The 26,471-nt window shown below is 41.7% G+C and overlaps 1 protein-coding gene across 10 annotated transcripts in view; it reads right to left on the minus strand.

Annotated features, from left to right (window-relative positions):
• Nucleotides 1-21,014: 21,014 nt before the first annotated feature.
• Nucleotides 21,015-26,471, minus strand: part of rapgef2b (Rap guanine nucleotide exchange factor 2b) — a 473,745-nt gene continuing 468,288 nt past the window's right edge. For 5 of the 10 annotated variants that reach the window (XM_061976532.1, XM_061976530.1, XM_061976528.1 and 2 more), the window contains one exon: nucleotides 24,945-26,390. In XM_061976532.1, coding sequence (XP_061832516.1) covers nucleotides 25,999-26,390 — 392 coding nt within the window. In that variant the 3' untranslated portion in view covers nucleotides 24,945-25,998. Of the gene's footprint in view, nucleotides 21,544-24,944; nucleotides 26,391-26,471 lie in introns of those variants that run through there. The other 5 variants (XM_061976534.1, XM_061976531.1, XM_061976529.1 and 2 more) reach the window with 3 other exon arrangements.

Here is a 26,471-nt window from a genome sequence, read left to right on the forward strand (position 1 = left end):
AGACATTCCTTTTCTATTTGAGCATACCTACATTCAGCCTGTGTCATGGATCGTGGTGCATAGGCTACTGGTTTCCAGTGTTCATCATCAGCCTGTAGTAAAACTCCACCCAGTCCATCTTTTGAAGCATCTGTTGACACCTTTGTTTTCTTTGTAGGGTCAACTCAACGCCAAGAAAACGGAAATGCTGATTATCGGTCCTGCTAAACACCGACATTTATTTAATAATACCACCTTAACATTTGACAACCAAACAACTACACAAGGCGAATCAGTAAAGAATCTGGGTATTATCTTCGACCCAACTCTCTCGTTTGAATCACACATTAAGAGTGTTACTAAAACGGCCTTCTTTCATCTCCGTAATATCGCTAAAATTCGTTCTATTTTATCCACTAGCGACGCTGAGATCATTATTCATGCGTTCGTTACGTCTCGTCTCGACTACTGTAACGTATTATTTTCGGGTCTCCCTATGTCTAGCATTAAAAAATTACAGTTGGTACAAAATGCGGCTGCTAGACTTTTGACAAGAACAAGAAAGTTTGATCATATTACGCCTATACTGGCTCACCTGCACTGGCTTCCTGTGCACTTAAGAAGTGACTTTAAGGTTTTACTACTTACGTATAAAATACTACACGGTCTAGCTCCGTCCTATCTTGTCGATTGTATTGTACCATATGTCCCGGCAAGAAATCTGCGTTCAAAGAACTCCGGCTTATTAGTGATTCCCAGAGCCCAAAAAAAGTCTGCGGGCTATAGAGCGTTTTCTATTGGGGCTCCAGTACTATGGAATGCCCTCCCGGTAACAATTAGAGATGCTACCTCAGTAGAAGCATTTAAGTCCCATCTTAAAACTCATTTGTATACTCTAGCCTTTAAATAGCCCCCCTGTTGGACCAGTTGATCTGCCGTTTCTTTTCTTTTCTCCTCTGCTCCCCTTTTCCTTGAGGGGGGGGGGCACAGGTCCGGTGGCCATGGATGAAGTGCTGGCTGTCCAGAGTCGGGACCCGGGGTGGACCGCTCGCCTGTGCATCGGCTGGGAACATCTCTACGCTGCTGACCCGTCTCCGCTCGGGATGGTGTCCTGCTGGCCCCACTATGGACTGGACTCTTACTATTATGTTGGATCCACTATGGACTGGACTCTCACAATATTATGTCAGACCCACTCGACATCCATTGCTTTCGGTCTCCCCTAGAGGGGGGGGGTTACCCACATATGCGGTCCTCTCCAAGGTTTCTCATAGTCATTCACATCGACGTCCCACTGGGGTGAGTTTTTCCTTGCCCGTATGTGGGCTTTGTACCGAGGATGTCGTTGTGGCTTGTGCAGCCCTTTGAGACACTTGTGATTTAGGGCTATATAAATAAAGATTGAGATTGAGATTGAGATTGAAAGAACGTCAGCACAGGTGCAGTAGTGAGTGTTTCCTTCAGTCTCTGCCACTCATTCTCGTGCCTGGACGTCCACTTGAACTCTGTGTCATTGTGAAGGAGTTCACGAATGCAGGATGTTTTCACAGCAAGGTTTGGGATGAACTTGCCAATATAGTTGACCACGCCCAATATACGCTGTACACCTGTCTTGTCTGTGGGACTCGGCATTCTTTGTATGGCGTGTATTTTTTCATCATCAGGTTGAACGCCATGTGCACTGAGCTTGTCTCCCAGAAAAATTATCTCTGACACTCCAAACTGACACTTCTTTTTGTTTAATTTGAGTCCATATTGTTGTACTCTTTCCAACACTTTGGTCAGCCTTTCGTTGTGTTCTTTTGCTGTTCTTCCCCACACAGCAATGTCGTCGATGTACGCTCGCACGCCTTCCAAGCCTTCAATGATATGTTCCATTGCTCTATGGAATATTTCTGATGCAGATTTGATCCCAAATGGTAGGCGTTGGAAGCAGTAGCGACCAAAAGGCGTGTTGAAAGTGCAGTAGTTGCTACTGTTTTCGTCTAGTTTGATTTGCCAAAAGCCATTTGACGCATCCAATTTTGAGAAATATTTTGCGCCAGCCATCTCACTGGCTATTTCTTCACGTTTTGGTATTTGGTAGTGCTCACGTTTTATGTTTTCATTCAAGTCTTTTGGATCCATGCATATTCTTAGATCGCCATTTTTCTTTTTCACACAGACCATGGAGTTTACCCAATCTGTTGGTTCCTCGATTTTCTTTATTACACCCAGTGTTGTCATCCGGTCCAGTTCCTTTTTGAGACGCTCTTTAAGTGCTGCTGGAACTCTTCGCGCTGCATGGACAACTGGACGTGCCTGCTCTTTAAGCTGTATTTTGTATGTAAAAGGTAAAGCACCAAAACCAGTGAACACACCAGCGTAGTTCTGCACTATTGAATCAGTTTCAATTTTTTGAGCGCTCACATCTGTGTTCACAAATCAATTTACAAACTATAGACCTGTTTCCTTACTTCCACAATTTTCTAAAATCATTGAAAAACTGTTCAATAACAGATTAGAGAGTTTCATAAATAAAAATAGAATACTCGAAGAAAATCAATATGGATACAGAGCTAATGTTTCAACTTCGATGGCTTTAATTGAAATTACAGAAGAAATTACCAATGCTATAGATAATAAAAAATGTGCGGCAGCAGTTTTTATGGATCTAACTAAAGCATTTGACACAATTAATCACAATATTTTAATCAAAAAACTAGAACGATATGGCATCAGAGGGTTAGTCTTAAACTGGATAAGAAGTTATCTAATGAACAGGAAACAATACGTGAAGGTAGGCGAACACACGTCTACAACGCTAAATATATCCTGTGGTGTACCTCAGGGATCAATACTAGGACCTAAATTATTCAATCTATATATAAATGACATTTGTAAAGTTACAAAAGATTTAAAGTTAGTATTATTTGCGGATGATACAACAGCGTTTTGTTCAGGAGAGAACACACAGAAGATACTACAAATAATAACAGAAGAAATGAACAAATTAAAAAGATGGTTTGACAAAAACAGACTATCGTTGAATCTCAGTAAAACTAAAATAATGCTATTTGGTAACAGTAGAAGAGAAAGTCAAACACAAATACAAATAGACGGAATAGAAATTGAAAGAGTAAATGAAACCAAATTTCTAGGTATAATGATTGATGATAAATTGAACTGGAAATCTCACGTAAAAAATATACAACATAAAGTAGCAAGAAACACGTCAATAATGAATAAAGCAAAACATGTTCTAGACAAAAAATCACTTCATATTCTCTACTGCTCACTAGTGTTACCATATCTGAGTTATTGTGCAGAAATATGGGGAAATAATTACAAAAGTACACTTCATTCATTAACGGTGTTACAAAAAAGATCAGTTAGAATAATACATCATGTTGGATATAGAGAACACACAAATCCTTTATTTATTGAATCAAAGATTCTGAAATTCTACGACATAGTGAATTTGCAAACAGCTAAAATTATACACAAAGCAAACTATAACCTGCTACCCAAGAATATACAACAATTCTTCTCAAAAAAAGAGGAGAAATATAATCTTAGAGAGAAATGTAATTTAAAACATTTGTATGCACGTACAACACTTAAGACCTTCAGTATATCAGTATGTGGAATTAAATAATGGAATGGATTAAGCAAAGCAATCAAACAATGTACTAATATGATCCACTTCAAGAAACTCTTCAAACTTAAAGTGTTTACAAAGTACAAAGAAGAAGAACCATGATAAACATTCTGAATTTATTTAACTCATCCATTCTTTCATTCTTTCACTCACAAAATAATCTTACTTATCTCAACATATGAAATGTAACTTACTTCACCAATTATTATTTATTTACTTATTTTATTGTGATTACTTATGGAGTATATTGTGAATAAATTGAGAACAGGAAGTGAACAAAAGTTTTAGCAACTGTCATGTAAAAGAAAAGGGGTAGGATTAAATAAGCTTTGCTTCTTCCTACTCCTTTTCGAACATGTTGAAAAGAGAAACTGGAGATTGTGATGTATCATGTTGTATACTTGCATGTTCCAAATAAACTCAAACTCAAAAAAAAAAAAAAAAAAAAAACTCAAGATACACTCTTTTCACCAGTCCTAAAACTTCACATGCTTTGTCACCCAATATTGACTCGCGTTCTTCAGTGACAACTGAAAATAGCAGGTAGTGCACTTTTCCTTTTACAGTGACTCTCAATTTGCATGTGCCCAGACTGTCAATGCTACGACCATTGTAGTCTTTCAGTACAACTGTTGTTTTGTGGATTTTCGGTTTTTCTCTCAATTCCTTGATGTCTGACATGTTGATCAAGTTTGCCTTTGCACCAGTATCTAGTTTCATGTTAACTCGAGTTCCATTTATTTGTAGCGGTGCAATCCACTTGTCTTTTTCAACAGCATTGACTACTTCTTCAGTTTTATTTTCACTGTTCACTAGGCCAACAAAGAATGTTTCACCCAGATCAGTGTCCTCCACTACATTGACAGATTTTTCCTTTTTAGCGCATGGTTTTCCTTTAGCAAAACATTGTTTGGCAAAGTGATTTTTTCCATAGCATTTGGAACACTGCTTACCAAATGCTGGACACTGCTTTGGCTTGTGCTGCGATCCACAGCGCTTGCATTGGAACATGACGTCACTCTTCTGCTGTGCAGGCTGCGACTTCCATCCCCTTGACACGACATGCACGTTGTCGCCTCCCACGCTGATGGCTGCGGTGGACGCCATTTCACCAAACGTCTTGACGTGCATCTGTGACAATTCTGCTGCATGACAAATTTTAATGGCATTCTCCAACGACAATTCTGTCTCTCTCAACAGCCTTTCTCTGACTTTTTTGTCTTCTATGCCACATACAATCTGATCCCTTATCATAGAGTCCTTCAGTGTAGAAAAGTTGCAAGTTTGTGCTTTCAGCCTCAAATCAGTCACAAAACTGTCAAAACTTTCTCCATGAGCTTGCACTCTTGAACGGAACACATATCTCCAGAGGTGTGGACTCGAGTCACATGACTTGGACTCGAGTCATGAATTTGATGACTTTAGACTCGACTTGACAAAATGTAAAAAGACTTGCAACTCGACTTCGACTTTAACATCAATGACTTGTGACTTCACTTGGACTTGAGCCTTTTGAATTGACATGACTTGACATGACTTGCTACTTTCCCCAAAACCCAAAGATGAAAAAGTTATTCGGGAGCGCTCCGTATTTTTCATTGTGTACTTGTCTATCAGCGTTGCGTGTGTCAGCTGGTGTGGTCTCAGTACAACAGCCAATCAAATTAGATCTACTTTGTTTTCATCACACAGCATTCATCCAATCAAATTGCAGGACAACCAAGGAAGAAGACATGTCCAAACCACACGCCAGTGAACAAAAAATGATACCTAAAATAATTTTGTTTGGGTATAAAAATTACGAGGTGGTCAACACAAAACGGTTTGCAGTATGCAACACATGCGGTTCGAAAATTACTGATGGAGAGGCAACAACTTCCAACTTCGTCCGGCATTTGAAGTTGCACAAAGAAGGGTAAGTTTTGAATGTAAGATAACGTTTATTGGCTAAGTAACGTGACTTTTATTTGCTGTGTAGTTAAATCAGTGAGGCTGTAAACTCACTGCTAACGTTATAACGTTATTGCAAACACGGGAATATGTTGCAGTTCACTACCTTATTCATACTTTTTGTTCAGTGATTTTTTTTAAGCAGGGTTACGTTAGTCAATATATCACACGTAACGTTAGACGGCGGTCAGCAGCACCGCGTATTTTAGCCACCTAAAAAAAGACAAAACTAATAAAATAAAAGGTCAGTTAAAATGTATACTATATTATGAATATGTGTACCGTTTTAGCTAGCTTTCTGACATAGTGTTGGTTGTTTACCTCAGTGGTCCCCAACCACCGGGCCGCGGCCCGGTACTGGTCCGTGGATCGATTGGTATCGGGCCGCACAAGAATTTTTTTTTCTTTTTTCTTTTTTTAATTAAATCAACATAAAAAACACAAGATACACTTACAAGTAGTGCACCAACCCAAAACAACTCTCTCCCCCCTTTTGTTCAGGGCATTGAACATGAAGACTCTTCCTTCACTGTTCCGAGTGGCCATGAGAGTCTTGGCAGTGCCTGCCTCCAGTGCTCCAGTGGAGCGAGTTTTCAGCCATGGTGGCATCATACTACGCCCCCATCGTGCACAAATGACTGACAGACTCTTGGCTAATTTGGTCTTTTGCAAATGCAATGCAGCATAGGGCCCTGACATATAAAAAGTACAACTTTTTTGTTATGTTCACGTATATGTCATGTTTTTTCAATGTTAACACTTTTGTACAAATAAGTACATTTGCACTTTATTTTTCAATGTGTTTGTTCTGTAAAGGAATGAGTTAATGTTTAAAATGACTGGTTAATAGTGCTATTATAAAGTGCAATGTCAGCACAATTTTCTTTCCTGCAATTTAAAATGCACTTGTTTTAATAAATAAATACAGCGTTTAAAAAGCATACACAATCTGTGTTAATATATTAGTCTGTGGTTAAAAGGACTTGAAAGGACTCGAAACTCAAAATGCAGGACTTAGGACTTGACTTGAGACTTTCCAGTCTTGACTTTGGACTTGACTCGGGGCTTGCCTGTCTTGACTCGGGACTTGACTCGGACTTGAGGGCAAAGACTTGAGACTTACTTGTGACTTGCAAAACAATGACTTGGTCCCACCTCTGCATATCTCTCATATGTCTCATTCTTCTTGGGAGAGCAATGAGCATCAAACTTGTCAATGACAACATCCAACTTGTTTTTTTTCATCTGGATTGTCAAACACAAAAGTGTTGTAAACTTCAATGGCATGTGGGCCTGCTATTGTAAGCAGTAACGCTACCTTCCTTGCATCCGGCTTATCCTGCAGTGCCATAGCCGCCATGTACAGCTGGAACTGCTGCTTGAAGGTGCGCCAATTGCTGTCGACATTTCCACTTAGCTTCAGCTTTTCAGGTGGCTTCAAATCCATGTCGCTTTTCACAATACACCACTTCAATTTCCGTTCACTCCTGGTACCATGTTATGTTATTGTTTTAAATAACACATCGTTGGCATTTAAGTCCCATCTTAAAACTCATTTGTATACTCTAGCCTTTAAATAGCCCCCCTGTTGGACCAGTTGATCTGCCGTTTCTTTTCTTTTCTCCTCTGCTCCCCTTTTCCTTGAGGGGGGGGGGGGGGGGGGGCACAGGTCCGGTGGCCATGGATGAAGTGCTGGCTGTCCAGAGTCGGGACCCGGGGTGGACCGCTCGCCTGTGCATCGGCTGGGAACATCTCTACGCTGCTGACCCGTCTCCGCTCGGGATGGTGTCCTGCTGGCCCCACTATGGACTGGACTCTTACTATTATGTTGGATCCACTATGGACTGGACTCTCACAATATTATGTCAGACCCACTCGACATCCATTGCTTTCGGTCTCCCCTAGAGGGGGGGGGGGTTACCCACATATGCGGTCCTCTCCAAGGTTTCTCATAGTCATTCACATCGACGTCCCACTGGGGTGAGTTTTTCCTTGCCCGTATGTGGGCTTTGTACCGAGGATGTCGTTGTGGCTTGTGCAGCCCTTTGAGACACTTGTGATTTAGGGCTATATAAATAAAGATTGATGATGATGATGGTTGGATGACTTGCAGAACTGTCTTTTAATCACGATCACATGTTACAAACGCTACTTCAACACTCGTGCGTACAAGGTGTGTACCTCTCTCAAGAGTCCTACCTGACACATACTATATATTGGTTCCTAGTCATTTGTAGACTCTTACTACCACCATGTGGTCAAACACTATCATTACACTTAGCACAGACCTGGACATATGATGGCCCGTTAAGCTTTTCAATCTGAATAACATGAATAACATCATTAAAAGTTATGGCTCCAATTTTCATAATCTTTGGTATGACTCGGCCGGGGTTTGAACTCTCAACCCACTGATCTCAGGGTAGACACTCTAACCACTAGGCCACTGAGTAGGTACTAAGCCACTATTCTTATTCATATACTCTTATTCATACACTCTTTCAAGACTGCAGATGACAGGTAAAGATTCCGTCTAAATATACCGAAAATATTGTCTGAGTACAAGAAAATGTGAAAGTCCATCCTATCTTGCTGATTGTAGTGTACCAAATGTCCCGGCAAGAAATCTGCCTTCAAAGAACTTATTAGTGATTCCCAGAGCCCCAAAAAAAGTCTGCGGGCTATAGAGTGTTTTCTATTGGGGCTCCAGTACTATGGAATGTTCTAGCAGTAACAGTTAGAGATGCTACTTCAGCAGAAGCATTTAAGTCCCATCTTAAAACTCATTTGTATACTCCAGCCTTTAAATAGACCCCCTTTTAGATCAGTTGATCTGCCGTCTCTTTTCTGCTCCGCCCCCCTCTTCTGCGTGGAGAGGTTATTAGGTGACCACAGATGAAGTGCTAGCTGTTCCAAGTCAGGACCCCCCAATATGAATGCAGTGTCAATACGGTCAGTCAGTGTGCCACACACTCACTGAAGCATCATTTACCCACCACTAGAGAAAAAAATATATATATTAAAAAAAAAAATTATACACACACATATATATATATATATATTAGAGATGCGCGGATAGGCAATTATTTAATCCGCAACCGCATCAGAAAGTCGTCAACCATCCGCAATCCACCCGATCTAACATTTGATCAGAACCGCATCCGCCCGCACCCGCCCGTTGTTATATATCTAATATAGACGAAGCAAGGCATTAGTGAGGTTATAAAGCTTTTGCCTGTTAAAGAAAGGAGACTGATCCAATGCAGCACAGACATTCGCGTGCCACGCTGTCACGACCCAGACGCACACCAGTGCGCAATCATATGGGAGCCGCGCTGAGCGCACCTCCAAGCGCGTCTCGCTGCCGGCGACGGCCGGGTATATGGGCCCGACGCTCCAGCGCCATCCATTTTCAGGGCTAGTTGATTCGGCAGGTGGGTTGTTACACACTCCTTAGCGGGTTCCAACTTCCATGGCCACCGTCCTGCTGTCGATATCAACCAGGGTGAGCCCCACCCCTTTCGTGACCCCTGTTACGCGCCCCCGGCAACAGGGGTGGCGGGCAGGTAAGCTGCGCGGGCGGAGCGCGCGGAGTGACCCCTGTTACGAGCCCCCGGCCACGGGGGTGGCGGGCAGGTAAGCTGCTTACCTGCTGCGCGTGACGCCGGCCGCGGCGAAGGCGGACGAGGCGGGGTGTCGGTGCGGTGGGCGCGGTGGTGACCCTGGACGTGCGTCGGGCCCTTCTCGCGGATCGCCTCAGCTACGGCTCCCGGTGGGGCCCTCTCGGGGGAAGGGGCCTCGGTCCCGGACCCCGGCGAGGCGTCCCTTCTCCGCTCCGTAAAAGTGTCCATCTCTTTTTTTTTTTTCTTCTGTTGTGGCATATGCTGCAGGTGCCTGCTCGTTTTTCGTATGTGGGTAACAACATTTAACTATGTATATATATTTCCCAATTGGTTTAACTGCCACCCGCCTGAATCTATTTAAAATCTAATTTTTTAAAATTTCAATCGCCCGACCCGACCCGCTGATAAAATCTAATTTTTAAAAATTTAATCCGCCCGATTCGCGGATAATCCGCGGACTCCGCGGTTGTGCCCGCAAATGGCGCATCTCTAATATATATATATATAATATGTATAATTTTTTTTTTTAGATAGATTTTTTTTCCTCTAGTGGTGGGTAAATGATGCTTTTTTAAAAAGTTATTTAATAGGAAGCCAAAAAGTGCAAAAACAATAATGTTGGTGTTGGAGGAGTTGTGAATGAATGAAATATGAAATCCGTGCTGCAGTCTGCAGGTGTACCTAATGTTGTGTCCCTGCGGTCGTTCACGGCTCCTCCAACGCGAGCATTGTTGTTTTTGCACTTTTTGGCTTCTTGTTGGGTGACTCTTTTTGAGTGGGTTCGGTCTCGCACGTGGGGGGTTTTGGGTGTGGGCTTTGGTTGGTGTGGCGCTCCCGTCGGGTGGGTGCGTTCTACGGCGGGGGTGCATTAACCGGCACCAGGAGGCGGGATGACTGCGAGCCTCAGCCAGTGTGTCTTCGCAGCGGTTTTATGATCGTTCAGCACAAGAAATATGTTACACACATACAGTTGTTGACAAAATACACTGTACATTATTTAGCCTCAGCTAACTAAACTATGGAAATGTATAATATAATTCATATAGCAATACGGTCTCACTGCACAGCAGGCCAGCAGTTAGCAGAGTCATTGCGCAATCCATGGTGAGGCACTGAGTGACGTGCCTCAACTGGCTGCTGTTCACCGCACCGTCTCTTCTCAGTATTTGAACGGCAAATGTGAAAATTCAGCGATTTTGAATACAAATAATCTAAAACTGGTGAAGTTAAATGGAAAATAACTTTATAGTGTAATCACTGGATACATATAACAATTTAATTATTATTTTTTCTTTTTACATTTTTTTTCTTTCCATGACTGCACGTCACTGATATATATATAATGTGTGTATATATATATATATATATATATATATATATATAAAAACATTGTATATATATATATATATATAACAAGGAAAAGTAGCTTCCATATGAGGAGGTGTGAACAAGTTAGGACATAAAATCATGCTCCCAATAGGGAAAACCATTGCATCTAATAGAGAGCCAATTACTAGAGTCCGTGAACATTGCTCCAAAGTCAGGATTTGTTGTTGATCCCTTCTTGAGACATCAATATGGAAAAGTAGCTTCCATATGAGGAGGTGTGAACAAGTTAGGACATAAAATCATGCTCCCAATAGGGAAAACCATTGCATCTAATAGAGAGCCAATTACTAGAGTCCGTGAACATTGCTCCAAAGTCAGGATTTGTTGTTGATCCCTTCTTGAGACATCAATATGGAAAAGTAGCTTCCGTATGAGGAGGTGTGAACACGTTAGGACATAAATCATGCTCCCAATAGGGAAAACCATTGCATCTAATTGAGAGCCAAATACTAGAGTCCGTGAACATTGCTCCAAAGTCAGGATTTGTTGTTGATCCCTTCTTGAGACATCAACAAGGAAAAGTAGCTTCCATATGAGGAGGTGTGAACAAGTTAGGACATAAATCATGGTCCCAGTAGGGAAAACCATTGCATCTAATAGATAGAGAGCCAAATACTAGAGTCCGTGAACATTATATATATATATATATATAAAAATTGTATATGTATATATAAACATTGTATATATATATATATATATATATATATATATATATATATATATATATATATATGGACGGATTATGGAAGATGGATAGCAAAAAAAAAAGTGTTTTGTTTTTTGTTAACTTTTTTGTTTTAACTCTTAGCTCAGACACTACAGTGCAACAATGTGCTAGATGTGTTTTGTTCTATTAATAGTAACAATATCAGTAATAATGAAAATAACAAACATGGTGATTTATCTTCCCCCCCCCCCCACGAAATATTTGTTGATATTTTTGGGACATTGACTACATTTAATATAACATTTTTATCATATTTTTGTCATATTTGGAGACCTTTTTTTTTTTTTTTGGCCCAACAGGTTCAGTTGACATTTTAAATGTAGTTTGAAAATGGCTGATTATTAGTAGTTAATTACTGCACATGGAAATATATGGCAAGTAAAGAATGCTATCCAAAAAAAGCGAGGAAATATGCAAATATGTGGTAGCTGCAAGCCTTGATGGACACCACTTGTGAGTGAGAAGAAAGTGTGTTGATTGGATTCTGTATGCGCTATTTATTGATTCCCAGCTTTTCATACAAACTGGATGTTGAGGCATAAACAATAATACATTTCAACAAAAATAGAACCAATATGTACAATTATTGTATTCAAAATACAAAAAGAAAAGCAGAAGCAAACCAGGATAGATATTACAGTACTCCGCCAATGGTCTTTGTAAAAGACATAGAGGTGGAAGTGGTGGAAATGGTACAAGAAGAGAACATCACCAGCTAAATGTACACGTCTTCACCGACATTACGCCAAAAAAACAGCAGCACTTCTACACCAAATCTTTACGCTCTTTGTGCAACGCTACTTCTGCAAAGGAAACGTCTCAGTGATCAGTCCCTGAACGCACCACGGAGCGTACCGAACAAACTCAAACCCAGAAAAGAAAAAAAAAGCACATTTTTAGTCCAGTCCTTCTTTTGTCCTTTTTTCAAATCTTCTCCAAAACTGATCAATGTGATCAGCCTCAATCTGGGATTGAAGACAGAAGACCATCAGCGCCACGTCAAACCACAACATTTTGAAATAAGCACAATTACCAGGATCGACTCAAATCAGGAGCATCACTGCGGGGGGAATGTCATGGAATTCAGACTATTACTTTCTTCTGGTTATGGAACGTTAAATTGACAATTTAATTATATTCTTTTCCTGCTAATTGTATTTTATTACAACATTTGAAATAAGCACAATTACCAGGATCGACTCAAATCAGGAGCATCACTGCGGGGGGAATGTCATGGAATTCAGATTATTACTTTCTTCTGGTTATGGAACGTTAAATTGACAATTTAATTATATTCTTTTCCTGCTAATTGTATTTTATTACAACAACATTTGAAATAAGCACAATTACCAGGATCGACTCAAATCAGGAGCATCACTGCGGGGGGAATGTCATGGAATTCAGAATATTATTTTCTTCTGGTTATGGAACGTTAAATTGACAATTTAATTGTATTCTTTTCCTGCTAATTGTATTTTATTACAACATTTGAAATAAGCACAATTACCAGGATCGACTCAAATCAGGAGCATCACTGCGGGGGGAATGTCATGGAATTCAGACTATTACTTTCTTCTGGTTATGGAACGTTAAATTGACAATTTAATTATATTCTTTTCCTGCTAATTGTATTTTATTACAACAACATTTGAAATAAGCACAATTACCAGGATCGACTCAAATCAGGAGCATCACTGCGGGGGGAATGTCATGGAATTCAGATTATTACTTTCTTCTGGTTATGGAACATTACATTGACAATTTAATTGTATTCTTTTCCTGCTAATTGTATTTTATTACTGGAAAAGTCCAACTTGGGTCTTGTAATAAATCATACACTATAATGTTGTTTTTTCCCCTATTATATCCTTCTCATACATGATTATATATGAGAAATGTATCTTTTATTCCCCCTTCTGTATCATCCAAATAAACCAAGACTTTCCCCTTGACTTTATTTTCACCCGATTTTAAGCCTGAAGATGTTTTTATTTACCCTGGTAATCCACACATTTCTTGTCATAAACCACAAGTTTAGGTTTGTTTCTTCTAACCATCGTTTCAGCGGCGTCGCTGATGGTATCATTCTGTATCGTCCACGGTATCGTTCTGATCGGCAGCCTTTTGCTTTTTGTTTTTACTTCTCTGCCCAAGTCTAGAAAAAGGGAGACATTTGTTCAGTCAGCACGTTGCGAGGCGGGTGTCATGTGATGTTGGGGGCGGGGTTTAATGACGCCAATCATCTCCAGTAAGGCATAGTGGAGGGGGCGTGGTCTGTGCTGGTCCGGGGGCGGGGTTTCTCTTTGAAAGCATCAAAAAGAAAAAAGAAAAAGAAGAAGCAGTCGTGTGGTTTGTAAGGCGCTTTGGACGTTCCCACCATGTGGTCGTCTTCTCGCAAAGAGGATGTCGTGATTGACGACCCCGCCCCCTTGTAGTTGCAGTCCTCAGGCCACGCCCCCTCCCAGCATGTTTTTGTGCTTTTTGTCCCGTAGAAGATGAAGATGATCCACTCTTACCCTGGTGTCCAGGAGGCCGCTAGCATTGTGCTCAAAGTGCTAGTTGTGTGTGTGTGTGTGTGTGTTCTTGTATTTCTACCCTTCTTGAGACATCAACAAAGGAAAAGTAGCTTCCATATGAGGAGGTGTGAACAAGTTAGGACATAAAATCATGCTCCCAGTAGGGAAAACCATTGCATCTAATAGAGAGCCAAATACTAGAGTCCGTGAACATTGCTCCAAAGTCAGGATTTGTTGTTGATCCCTTCTTGAGACATCAACAAAGGAAAAGTAGCTTCCATATGAGGAGGTGTGAACAAGTTAGGACATCAAATCATGCTCCCAATAGGGAAAACCATTGCATCTAATAGAGAGCCAATTACTTGAGTCCGTGAACATTGCTCCAAAGTCAGGATTTGTTGTTGATCCCTTCTTGAGACATCAATATGGAAAAGTAGCTTCCATATGAGGAGGTGTGAACACGTTAGGACATAAATCATGGTCCCAGTAGGGAAAACCATTGCATCTAATAGATAGAGAGTCAAATACTAGAGTCCGTGAACATTGCTCCAAAGTCAGGATTTGTTGTTGATCCCTTCTTGAGACATCAACAAAGGAAAAGTAGCTTCCATATGAGGAGGTGTGAACAAGTTAGGACATCAAATCATGCTCCCAATAGGGAAAACCATTGCATCTAATAGAGAGCCAATTACAAGAGTCCGTGAACATTGCTCCAAAGTCAGGATTTGTTGTTGATCCCTTCTTGAGACATCAATATGGAAAAGTAGCTTCCATATGAGGAGGTGTGAACAAGTTAGGACATAAATCATGGTCCCAGTAGGGAAAACCATTGCATCTAATTGAGAGCCAAATACTAGAGTCCGTGAACATTGCTCCAAAGTCAGGATTTGTTGTTGATCCCTTCTTGAGACATCAATATGGAAAAGTAGCTTCCATATGAGGAGGTGTGAACACGTTAGGACATAAATCATGCTCCCAGTAGGGAAAACCATTGCATCTAATTGAGAGCCAACTACTAGAGTCCGTGAACATTGCTCCAAAGTCAGGATTTGTTGTTGATCCCTTCTTGAGACATCAACAAAGGAAAAGTAGCTTCCATATGAGGAGGTGTGAACAAGTTAGGACATAAATCATGGTCCCAGTAGGGAAAACCATTGCATCTAATAGATAGAGAGCCAAATACTAGAGTCCGTGAACATTGCTCCAAAGTCAGGATTTGTTGTTGATCCCTTCTTGAGACATCAACAAAGGAAAAGTAGCTTCCATATGAGAAGGTGTGAACAAGTTAGGACATAAAATCATGCTCCCAATAGGGAAAACCATTGCATCTAATAGAGAGCCAATTACTAGAGTCCGTGAACATTGCTCCAAAGTCAGGATTTGTCGTTGATCCCTTCTTGAGACATCAACAAAGGAAAAGTAGCTTCCATATGAGAAGGTGTGAACAAGTTAGGACATAAAATCATGCTCCAAATAGGGAAAACCATTGCATCTAATAGAGAGCCAATTACTAGAGTCCGTGAACATTGCTCCAAAGTCAGGATTTGTTGTTGATCCCTTCTTGAGACATCAACAAGGAAACGTAGCTTCCATATGAGGAGGTGTGAACAAGTTAGGACATAAATCATGGTCCCAGTAGGGAAAACCATTGCATCTAATAGATAGAGAGCCAAATACTAGAGTCCGTGAACATTGCTCCAAAGTCAGGATTTGTTGTTGATCCCTTCTTGAGACATCAATATGGAAAAGTAGCTTCCATATGAGGAGGTGTGAACACGTTAGGACATAAATCATGCTCCCAGTAGGGAAAACCATTGCATCTAATTGAGAGCCAAATACTAGAGTCCGTGAACATTGCTCCAAAGTCAGGATTTGTTGTTGATCCCTTCTTGAGACATCAATATGGAAAAGTAGCTTCCATATGAGGAGGTGTGAACAAGTTAGGACATAAAATCATGCTCCCAATAGGGAAAACCATTGCATCTAATAGAGAGCCAATTACTAGAGTCCGTGAACATTGCTCCAAAGTCAGGATTTGTTGTTGATCCCTTCTTGAGACATCAACAAAGGAAAAGTAGCTTCCATATGAGGAGGTGTGAACACGTTAGGACATAAATCATGCTCCCAGTAGGGAAAAACATTGCATCTAATTGAGAGCCAAATACTAGAGTCCGTGAACATTGCTCCAAAGTCAGGATTTGTTGTTGATCCCTTCTTGAGACATCAACAAAGGAAAAGTAGCTTCCATATGAGGAGGTGTGAACAAGTTAGGACATAAAATCATGCTCCAAATAGGGAAAACCATTGCATCTAATAGAGAGCCAATTACTAGAGTCCGTGAACATTGCTCCAAAGTCAGGATTTGTTGTTGATCCCTTCTTGAGACATCAACAAAGGAAAAGTAGCTTCCATATGAGGAGGTGTGAACAAGTTAGGACATCAAATCATGCTCCCAATAGGGAAAACCATTGCATCTAATAGAGAGCCAATTACTAGAGTCCGTGAACATTGCTCCAAAGTCAGGATTTGTTGTTGATCCCTTCTTGAGACATCAACAAAGGAAAAGTAGCTTCCATATGAGGAGGTGTGAACAAGTTAGGACATAAATCATGGTCCCAGTAGGGAAAACCATTGCATCTAATAGAGAGCCAATTACTAGACTCCGTGAACATTGCTCCAAAGTCAGGATTTGTTGTTGATCCCTTCTTGAGACATCAATATGGAAAAGTAGCTTCCATATGAGAAGGTGTGAACAAGTTAGGACATAAATCATGCTCCCAGTAGGGAAAACCATTGCATCTAATTGAGAGCCAAATACTAGAGTCCGTGAACATTGCTCCAAAGTCAGGATTTGTTGTTGATCCCTTCTTGAGACATCAATATGGAAAAGTAGCTTCCATATGAGGAGGTGTGAACAAGTTAGGACATAAAATCATGCTCCAAATAGGGAAAACCATTGCATCTAATAGAGAGCCAATTACTAGAGTCCGTGAACATTGCTCCAAAGTCAGGATTTGTTGTTGATCCCTTCTTGAGACATCAATATGGAAAAGTAGCTTCCATATGAGGAGGTGTGAACAAGTTAGGACATAAATCATGGTCCCAGTAGGGAAAACCATTGCATCTAATAGATAGAGAGCCAAATACTAGAGTCCGTGAACATTGCTCCAAAGTCAGGATTTGTTGTTGATCCCTTCTTGAGACATCAACAAAGGAAAAGTAGCTTCCATATGAGGAGGTGTGAACAAGTTAGGACATCAAATCATGCTCCCAATAGGGAAAACCATTGCATCTAATAGAGAGCCAATTACTAGAGTCCGTGAACATTGCTCCAAAGTCAGGATTTGTTGTTGATCCCTTCTTGAGACATCAACAAAGGAAAAGTAGCTTCCATATGAGAAGGTGTGAACAAGTTAGGACATAAAATCTTGCTCCCAATAGGGAAAACCATTGCCTCTAATAGAGAGCCAATTACTAGAGTCCGTGAACATTGCTCCAAAGTCAGGATTTGTTGTTGATCCCTTCTTGAGACATCAATATGGAAAAGTAGCTTCCATATGAGGAGGTGTGAACAAGTTAGGACATAAAATCATGCTCCCAGTAGGGAAAACCACTGCATCTAATTGAGAGCCAAATACTAGAGTCCGTGAACATTGCTCCAAAGTCAGGATTTGTTGTTGATCCCTTCTTGAGACATCAACAAAGGAAAAGTAGCTTCCATATGAGGAGGTGTGAACAAGTTAGGACATAAATCATGGTCCCAGTAGGGAAAACCATTGCATCTAATAGATAGAGAGCCAAATACTAGAGTCCGTGAACATTGCTCCAAAGTCAGGATTTGTTGTTGATCCCTTCTTGAGACATCAACAAGGAAAAGTAGCTTCCATATGAGGTGGTGTGAACAAGTTAGGACATAAATCATGGTCCCAGTAGGGAAAACCATTGCATCTAATAGAGAGCCAATTACTAGAGTCCGTGAACATTGCTCCAAAGTCAGGATTTGTTGTTGATCCCTTCTTGAGACATCAACAAGGAAAAGTAGCTTCCATATGAGGAGGTGTGAACAAGTTAGGACATAAATCTTGCTCCCAATAGGGAAAACCATTGCCTCTAATAGAGAGCCAATTACTAGAGTCCGTGAACATTGCTCCAAAGTCAGGATTTGTTGTTGATCCCTTCTTGAGACATCAATATGGAAAAGTAGCTTCCATATGAGGAGGTGTGAACAAGTTAGGACATAAAATCATGCTCCCAGTAGGGAAAACCACTGCATCTAATTGAGAGCCAAATACTAGAGTCCGTGAACATTGCTCCAAAGTCAGGATTTGTTGTTGATCCCTTCTTGAGACATCAACAAAGGAAAAGTAGCTTCCATATGAGGAGGTGTGAACAAGTTAGGACATAAATCATGGTCCCAGTAGGGAAAACCATTGCATCTAATAGATAGAGAGCCAAATACTAGAGTCCGTGAACATTGCTCCAAAGTCAGGATTTGTTGTTGATCCCTTCTTGAGACATCAACAAGGAAAAGTAGCTTCCATATGAGGAGGTGTGAACAAGTTAGGACATCAAATCATGCTCCCAATAGGGAAAACCATTGCATCTAATAGAGAGCCAATTACTAGAGTCCGTGAACATTGCTCCAAAGTCAGGATTTGTTGTTGATCCCTTCTTGAGACATCAACAAAGGAAAAGTAGCTTCCATATGAGGAGGTGTGAACAAGTTAGGACATAAATCATGGTCCCAGTAGGGAAAACCATTGCATCTAATAGATAGAGAGCCAAATACTAGAGTCCGTGAACATTGCTCCAAAGTCAGGATTTGTTGTTGATTTAATGTGCATGCAAAAGTGAACATTGACTGCGATATATGATCCAACAAGACGGCAGCTAAAGAAGGTGGCCGTTAGCAGTTAGCTGCTACAGCTGGGGTGCCCACAGTGCGGCACAGGGGCCGTCTGTGGTCCCCCGACTCCTTGTCAGCGGCCTTAAGCACGTTACAAAATACAGATGTCATTTGGTGGTGATATCTATCAAAATGAGGGTGATCCCAAAAAGGAGGGATTTTTCAAATTGACTGTGTCGGTTTTTAAAAGTGCTCCCCCTCTGGTCAACATATGAAATAACAAGTGTCTGTAAGAAATTGAAATGTGTCCCCTTTGGCCAAAATTAATTTAAAAAAAAAAATACATATATATATTTATATAATATATATGTGTGTATAGAGAGACATACTGTAATAACTTTAAGTAAATAATGGAAATTAAAAACAAAAAATTCCAAACCAAGAAAAAAGAACTAAAAGCAGTCTTTTCCTCACAATCTGTCAACTTTTTTCTTATAAAATTGGAGATAATTCCTGGTATTCTTTCTGTAATATCGCAACACTTTCTGGTAAAATGATAACTTCTTTATGTAAAAGTATTACTTTTCAGGTGACATTTGTCTTATACAGTTCAGACTTTTAGCACAATGTTTTTGTTAAATAGTGACACTTTTTTCAGCAAAAATGATGTTTTGTCATAATTTGACCGAGTAAAAATTCCAATTGTCATTATAATATTGCCAGAATGTTCAAAGTTTTCTTATAAAATTGTGACTTTGGTGGAGTAAAATGACGACCCTTTTCATCAAAATTGCCAAAATGTGAAGCTTTTCTTGTACATTGGCGACTGTTAATTTGAGCAAAATTCCAACTTTTATCAAAATATTGCACAAATGTTCAGTTTTCCTTGGAACATTTCGACTTGTGTTGAGCAAAATACAAACCCCGTTTCCATATGAGTTGGGAAATGGTGTTAGATGCAAATATAAACGGAATATTTGCAAATCCTTTTCAAGCCATATTCAGTTGAATATGCTACAAAGACAACATATTTCATGTTCAAACTCATAAACATTTTTTTTTTTTTTTGCAAATAATAATTAACTTTAGAATTTGATGCCAGCAACACGTGACAAAGGTGGCAAAAAAGAGTGATAAAGTTGAGGAATGCTCATCAAACACTTATTTGGAACATCCCACAGGTGTGCAGGCTAATTGGGAACAGGTGGGTGCCATGATTGGGTATAAAAGTAAATGCTCAGTCATTCACAAACAAGGATGGGGCGAGCGTCACCTCTTTGTCAACAAATGCCTGAGCAAATTGTTGAACAGTTTAAGAAAAACCTTTCTCAACCAGCTATTGCAAGGAATTTAGGGATTTCACCATCTACGCTCCGTAATATCATCAAAGGGTTCAGAGAATCTGGAGAAATCCCTGCACGTAAGCGGCTAAGCCCGTGACCTTCCATCCCTCAGGCTGTACTGCATCAACAAGCGACGTCAGTGTGTAAAGGATATCACCACATGGGCTCAGGAACACTTCAGAAACCCACTGTCAGTAACTACAGTTGGTCGCTACATCTGTAAGTGCAAGTTAAAACTCTCCTATGCAAGGCGAAAACCGTTTATCAACAACACCCAGAAACGCCGTCGGCTTCGCTGGGGCCTGAGCTCATCTAAGATGGACTGATACAAAGTGGGAAAGTGTTCTGTGGTCTGACGAGTCCACATTTCAAATTGTTTTTGGAAACTGTGGACGTCGTGGAAAGAGGAAAAGAACCATCCGGATTGTTATAGGCGCAAAGTGTAAAAGGCAGCATGTGTGATGGTATGGGGGTGTATTAGTGGCCAAGACATGGGTAACTTACACATCTGTGAAGGCACCATTAATGCTGAAAGGTACATACAGGTTTTGGAGCAACATATGTTGCCATACAAGCAACGTTACCATGGACGCCCCTGCTTATTTCAGCAAGCCAGGTGTTACATCAACGTGGCTTCATAGTAAAAGAGTGCGGGTACTTTCCTGGCCCACCTGCAGTCCAGACCTGTCTCCCATTGAAAATGTGTGAAGCCTAAAATAGCACAACGGAGACCCCCGGACTGTTGAACAACTTAAGCTGTACATCAAGCAAGAATGGGAAAGAATTCCACTTTCAAAGCTTCAAAAATGTGTCTCCTCAGTTCCCAAACGTTTACTGAGTGTTGTTAAAAGGAAAGGCCATGTAACACAGTGGTGAACATGCCCTTTCCCAACTACTTTGGCACGTGTTGCAGCCATGAAATTCTAAGTTAATTATTATTTGCAAAAAAACATGAAATATGTTGTCTTTGTAGCATATTCAATTGAATATGGCTTGAAAAGGATTAGCAAATATTCCGTTTATATTTACATCCAACACCATTTCCCAACTCATATGGAAACGGGGTTTGTAATACTAGAGGGGGGCATTTTTCGGAGGTCTCAAGAAGGTAAGAAATACAAGAATGTGTGTGTGTGTGTGTGTGTGTGTGTGTGTGTGTGTGTGTGTGTGTGTGTGTGTGTGTGTGTGCTAATACTGGGTTGAAACACTTGAGTGGCGAACAAGGAGTGCAAACATCACATCCACTGCTTGGAAACCTTCACGTGTGAGTCTTGTGTGTTCATACTAATCCAAAGTGCCGAGCGTTTGACCTTTTCTTCTTCTTCTTCTTCTTCTTCTTCTTCACAGTATATGTTGGATTTTTTGCATGCAGGGCCGCCCAACCCCCCCATGATGCTTTAAGGCAGGAGGAAGAGGAGGAGGAGTCCACCAATCAGGCACGTGTCCTTCTCTAAGCCCCGCCCACTCGTCCGTCCGTCCGTCCGTCCAGCCCGGGCGCGGCGCCTCACACCGCCGACACCTGCTCGTGGTCTGCGGAGAGACGGAGGACACAGAGTTGAGTGGGAACACGCGCCCCCCTGCTGTGTTTACAACCACGCGTTGTCTTGAGATTTCTCACACAGCTTCACAAAACAAACATGCAGGTCAAATTTGAGCAAGATCATTTGGAAAGCCGTCCTGGTAGTGAGACTTGACTACCGTCAATTCCGGACTATAAGCCGCTACTTTTTTTTCTCCCTACGCTTTGCACCCTGCGGCTTCAAAAAGGGTGTGACTAAGTTATGGATTTTTTTCTTTGCCGACGGCCGTACCGCAACTAGCTTTCAGTAAAGACAACAAGTCACCTGAAAAGGTGTGTCAGTGTTTGTGCCCTCTTTTGCTTTCTACCAGGAAGTATAAGCACCGATCTGTCCGGAGCCTTTTCTACTCGCATGGATTCTTCCTTCATCGCTCCAAGCAACCTTTGGAAGTTTTCAAATACAACTAAAACTATTCTTACTTACTAAACTGGTACTTACTAAACTGGTACTTACTAAACTGGGGCGGTACTTACTAAACTGGTACTTACTAAACTGGGGCGGTACTTACTAAACTGGTACTTACTAAACTAGGGCGGTACTTACTAAACTGGTACTTACTAAACTGGGGCGGTACTTACTAAACTGGTACTTACTACACTGGGGCGGTACTTACTAAACTGGTACTTACTAAACTGGGGTGGTACTTACTAAACTGGTACTTACTAAACTAGGGCAGTACTTACTAAACTGGTACTTACTAAACTGGGGCGGAACTTACTAAACTGGTACTTACTAAACTGGTACTTACTAAACTGGGGCGGTACTTAGTAAACTAGTACTTACTAAACTGGGGCGGTACTTACTAAACTGGTACTTACTAAACTAGGGCAATACTTACTAAACTAGGGCGGTACTTACTAAACTGGTACTTACTAAACTGGGCCGGTACTTACTAAACTGGTACTTACTAAACTGGTACTTACTAAACTGGGGTGGTACTTACTAAACTGGTACTTACTAAACTGGGGTGGAACTTACTAAACTGGTACTTACCAAACTGGTACTTACTAAACTGGGGCGGTACTTACTAAACTGGGGCGGTAATTACTAAACTGGTATTTACTCAACTGGGGCGGTACTTACTAAACTGGTACTTACTAAACTGGGGCGGTACTTACTAAACTGGTACTTACTAAACTGGGGCGGTACTTACTAAACTAGTACTTACTAAACTGGTACTTACTAAACTGGGGCGGTACTTACTAAACTGGTACTTACTAAACTGGGGCGGTACTTACTAAACTGGTACTTACTAAACTGGGGCGGTACTTACTAAACTGGTACTTACTAAACTGGGGCGGTACTTACTAAACTGGTACTTACTAAACTGGGGCGGTACTTACTAAACTGGTACTTACTAAACTGGGGCGGTACTTAGTAAACTAGTACTTACTAAACTGGGGCGGTACTTACTAAACTGGTACTTACTAAACTAGGGCGGTACTTACTAAACTGGTACTTACTAAACTGGGGCGGTACTTACTAAACTGGTACTTACTAAACTGGGGCGGTACTTAGTAAACTAGTACTTACTAAACTGGGGCGGTACTTACTAAACTGGTACTTTCTAAACTAGGGCGGTACTTACTAAACTGGTACTTACTAAACTGGGGCGGTACTTAATAAACTGGTACTTACTAAACTGGGGCGGTACTTACTAAACTGGTACTTACTAAACTGGGGCGGTACTTACTAAACTGGTACTTACTAAACTGGGGCGGTACTTACTAAACTGGGGCGGTAATTACTAAACTGGTATTTACTCAACTGGGGCGGTACTTACTAAACTGGTACTTACTAAACTGGTACTTACTAAACTGGGGTGGTACTTACTAAACTGGTACTTACTAAACTGGGGTGGAACTTACTAAACTGGTACTTACCAAACTGGTACTTACTAAACTGGGGTGGTACTTACTAAACTGGGGCGGTACTTACTAAACTGGTACTTACTAAACTGGGGCGGAACTTACTAAACTGGTACTTACTAAACTGGGGCGGTACTTACTAAACTGGTACTTACTAAACTGGGGCGGTACTTACTAAACTGGTACTTACTAAACTGGGGTGGTACTTACTAAACTGGGGTGGTACTTACTTAACTGGTGCTTACTAAACTGGGGCGGTACTTACTAAACTGGGGCGGTACTTACTAAATTGGTACTTACTAAACTGGGGCGGTACTTAGTAAACTAGTACTTACTAAACTGGGGCGGTACTTACTAAACTGGTACTTACTAAACTGGTACTTACTAAACTGGGGCAGTACTTACTAAACTGGTACTTACTAAACTGGGGCGGTACTTACTAAACTGGGGCGGTACTTACTAAACTGGTACTTTCTAAACTGGGGCGGTACTTACTAAACTGGTACTTTCTAAACTGGGGCGGTACTTACTAAACTGGTACTTACTAAACTGGGGCGGTACTTACTAAACTGGTACTTACTAAACTGGGGCGGTACTTACTAAACTGGGGCGGTACTTACTAAACTGGTACTTTCTAAACTGGGGCGGTACTTACTAAACTGGGGCGGTACTTACTAAATTGGTACTTACTAAACTGGGGCGGTACTTAGTAAACTAGTACTTACTAAACTGGGGCGGTACTTACTAAACTGGTACTTACTAAACTGGGGCAGTACTTACTAAACTGGTACTTACTAAACTGGGGCGGTACTTACTAAACTGGGGCGGTACTTACTAAACTGGTACTTTCTAAACTGGGGCGGTACATACTAAACTGGTACTTTCTAAACTGGGGCGGTACTTACTAAACTGGTACTTACTAAACTGGGGCGGTACTTACTAAACTGGTACTTACTAAACTGGGGCGGTACTTACTAAACTGGGGCGGTACTTACTAAACTGGTACTTTCTAAACTGGGGCGGTACTTACTAAACTGGTACTTACTAAACTGGTACTTACTAAACTGGGGCGGTACTTACTAAACTGGGGCGGTACTTACTAAACTGGGGCGGTACTTACTAAACTGGTACTTTCTAAACTGGGGCGGTACTTACTAAACTGGTACTTACTAAACTGGTACTTACTAAACTGGTACTTACTAAACTGGGGTGGTACTTACTAAACTGGGGTGGTACTTACTAAACTGGTACTTACTAAACTGGGGCGGTACTTACTAAACTGGGGCGGTACTTACTAAACTGGTACTTTCTAAACTGGGTCGGTACTTACTAAACTGGTACTTACTAAACTGGGGCGGTACTTACTAAACTGGTACTTACTAAACTGGGGCGGTACTTACTAAACTGGTACTTACTAAACTGGGGCGGTACTTACTAAACTGGTACTTACTAAACTGGGGCGGTATAGCTTGGTTGGTAGAGCGGCCGTGCCAGCAACTTGAGGGTTCCAGGTTCGATCCCCGCTTCTGCCATCCTAGTCAGTGCCGTTGTGTCCTTGGGCAAGACACTTGACCCACCTGCTCCCAGTGCCACACCCACACTGCTTTAAATGGAACTTAGATATTGGCTTTCACTATGTAAAGCGCTTTGAGAAAAAGTGCTATATAAATATAATTGACTTCACTAAACCGTCTCATGTGTTTTCATGCATATTTGTGCGTGCTATCGTAATGTAATGATTATATTAGCATTAACTAACATGCTAACAGGTTTACGAGTGTGTGTTAGTAATAACTTCCAATGGCATTCTTTCTGTATTGTTCCACTTTCACAAATAACTCACTAAATTCACCAAAACGTCAGCGTGGAGTTATCGAGTCCGTTTGGCTGATTGGAGAGCTAGCTTCTGCAGCTCGTGGGTCCATGACCGTGGCTTCTGTTTTGTTTGATCGGCCGTTTTACTGCCTTGTTACAGACACAGTTTGGAAACAGTTAAGGTATGCAAATAAACATTTACAAAATATTTGTGCGTGAATAACTCATTTCACAACGTATACATCTGCGGCTTATAGTCCGGTGCGGCTTACATACCGGTGTGGCTTACATACCGGTGTGGCTTACATACCGGTGTGGCTCTATAGTCCGGAAAATAGGGTAATTGTTCATAAGTCATGAATGATTGAATGAATAAGTTGGACATTTGATGCACGTGAGCATGTCTTGGCCACAAATGGATTCCAATCATGAGACAAAGTGGTGTATACATTGTAGTGGTCTACCTTGATGCATGTCTGACAAAGTGGTGTATACATTGTAGTGGTCTACCTTGATGGTTGGACTAAGTTAGGAAAGGAGAGTGGGGGGGTTCTGTGTTGTTGAGCTTCTGCTAGCATGCATGAAGTGTCATAGTGGGCGTGGTCTCAGTCCAAGTGTGTCCATGCCTTAAGAAAAGGGGGAGGGGCTATCGGATAAATTAGTCTTTACCTGCCATTTTTTTTGGGGGGGGGGGGGCTGCTTTTTTAGACCTCCCCCCTCTGTCATGGTCGGGGGGTCTGGGGTGCACGCTGCGCCCTCGGCTTCCTCAGAGCGACAAGTTTGTGAGACAAGGACTCACCCTCCTCTTCCTCGGCCCCGTGCTCCTCGGCGGGCTGAGGGCCCCCGCAGCCCCCCCTCTGCTTGGCCGCCTGCTGGTGGGCTTGGGAGTCGGGCGACTGCGTCACCATGCGCGAGCGCTGCAGCGCCGTGGTGTAGTCGGGCGGCCGGCGCGACGGCGCCGTGGTGGTGGTGGCGGTGGTGGCGGCGCTGTTGGCGGGGGTGGACGCGGGGGCCGGCGAGGGCGCGTGCTGGCCGTCGGCGAGGTCGGAGATGGTCAGGGCCGTGTAGCCGGGCGGGGTGGGGGGCGGCTCGCGGTAGCGCCCCTCTTTCCGGGCTGCAAGGACACGACGGAGAACAATGGAGTTGAATACGTCAGAGCGCAGTACCGACGACAGCCACGAGAGGGAGGTGTTAC

Source organism: Nerophis lumbriciformis, linkage group LG16, assembly GCF_033978685.3.
Source record: "Nerophis lumbriciformis linkage group LG16, RoL_Nlum_v2.1, whole genome shotgun sequence".
Classification (NCBI taxonomy): domain Eukaryota; kingdom Metazoa; phylum Chordata; class Actinopteri; order Syngnathiformes; family Syngnathidae; genus Nerophis; species Nerophis lumbriciformis.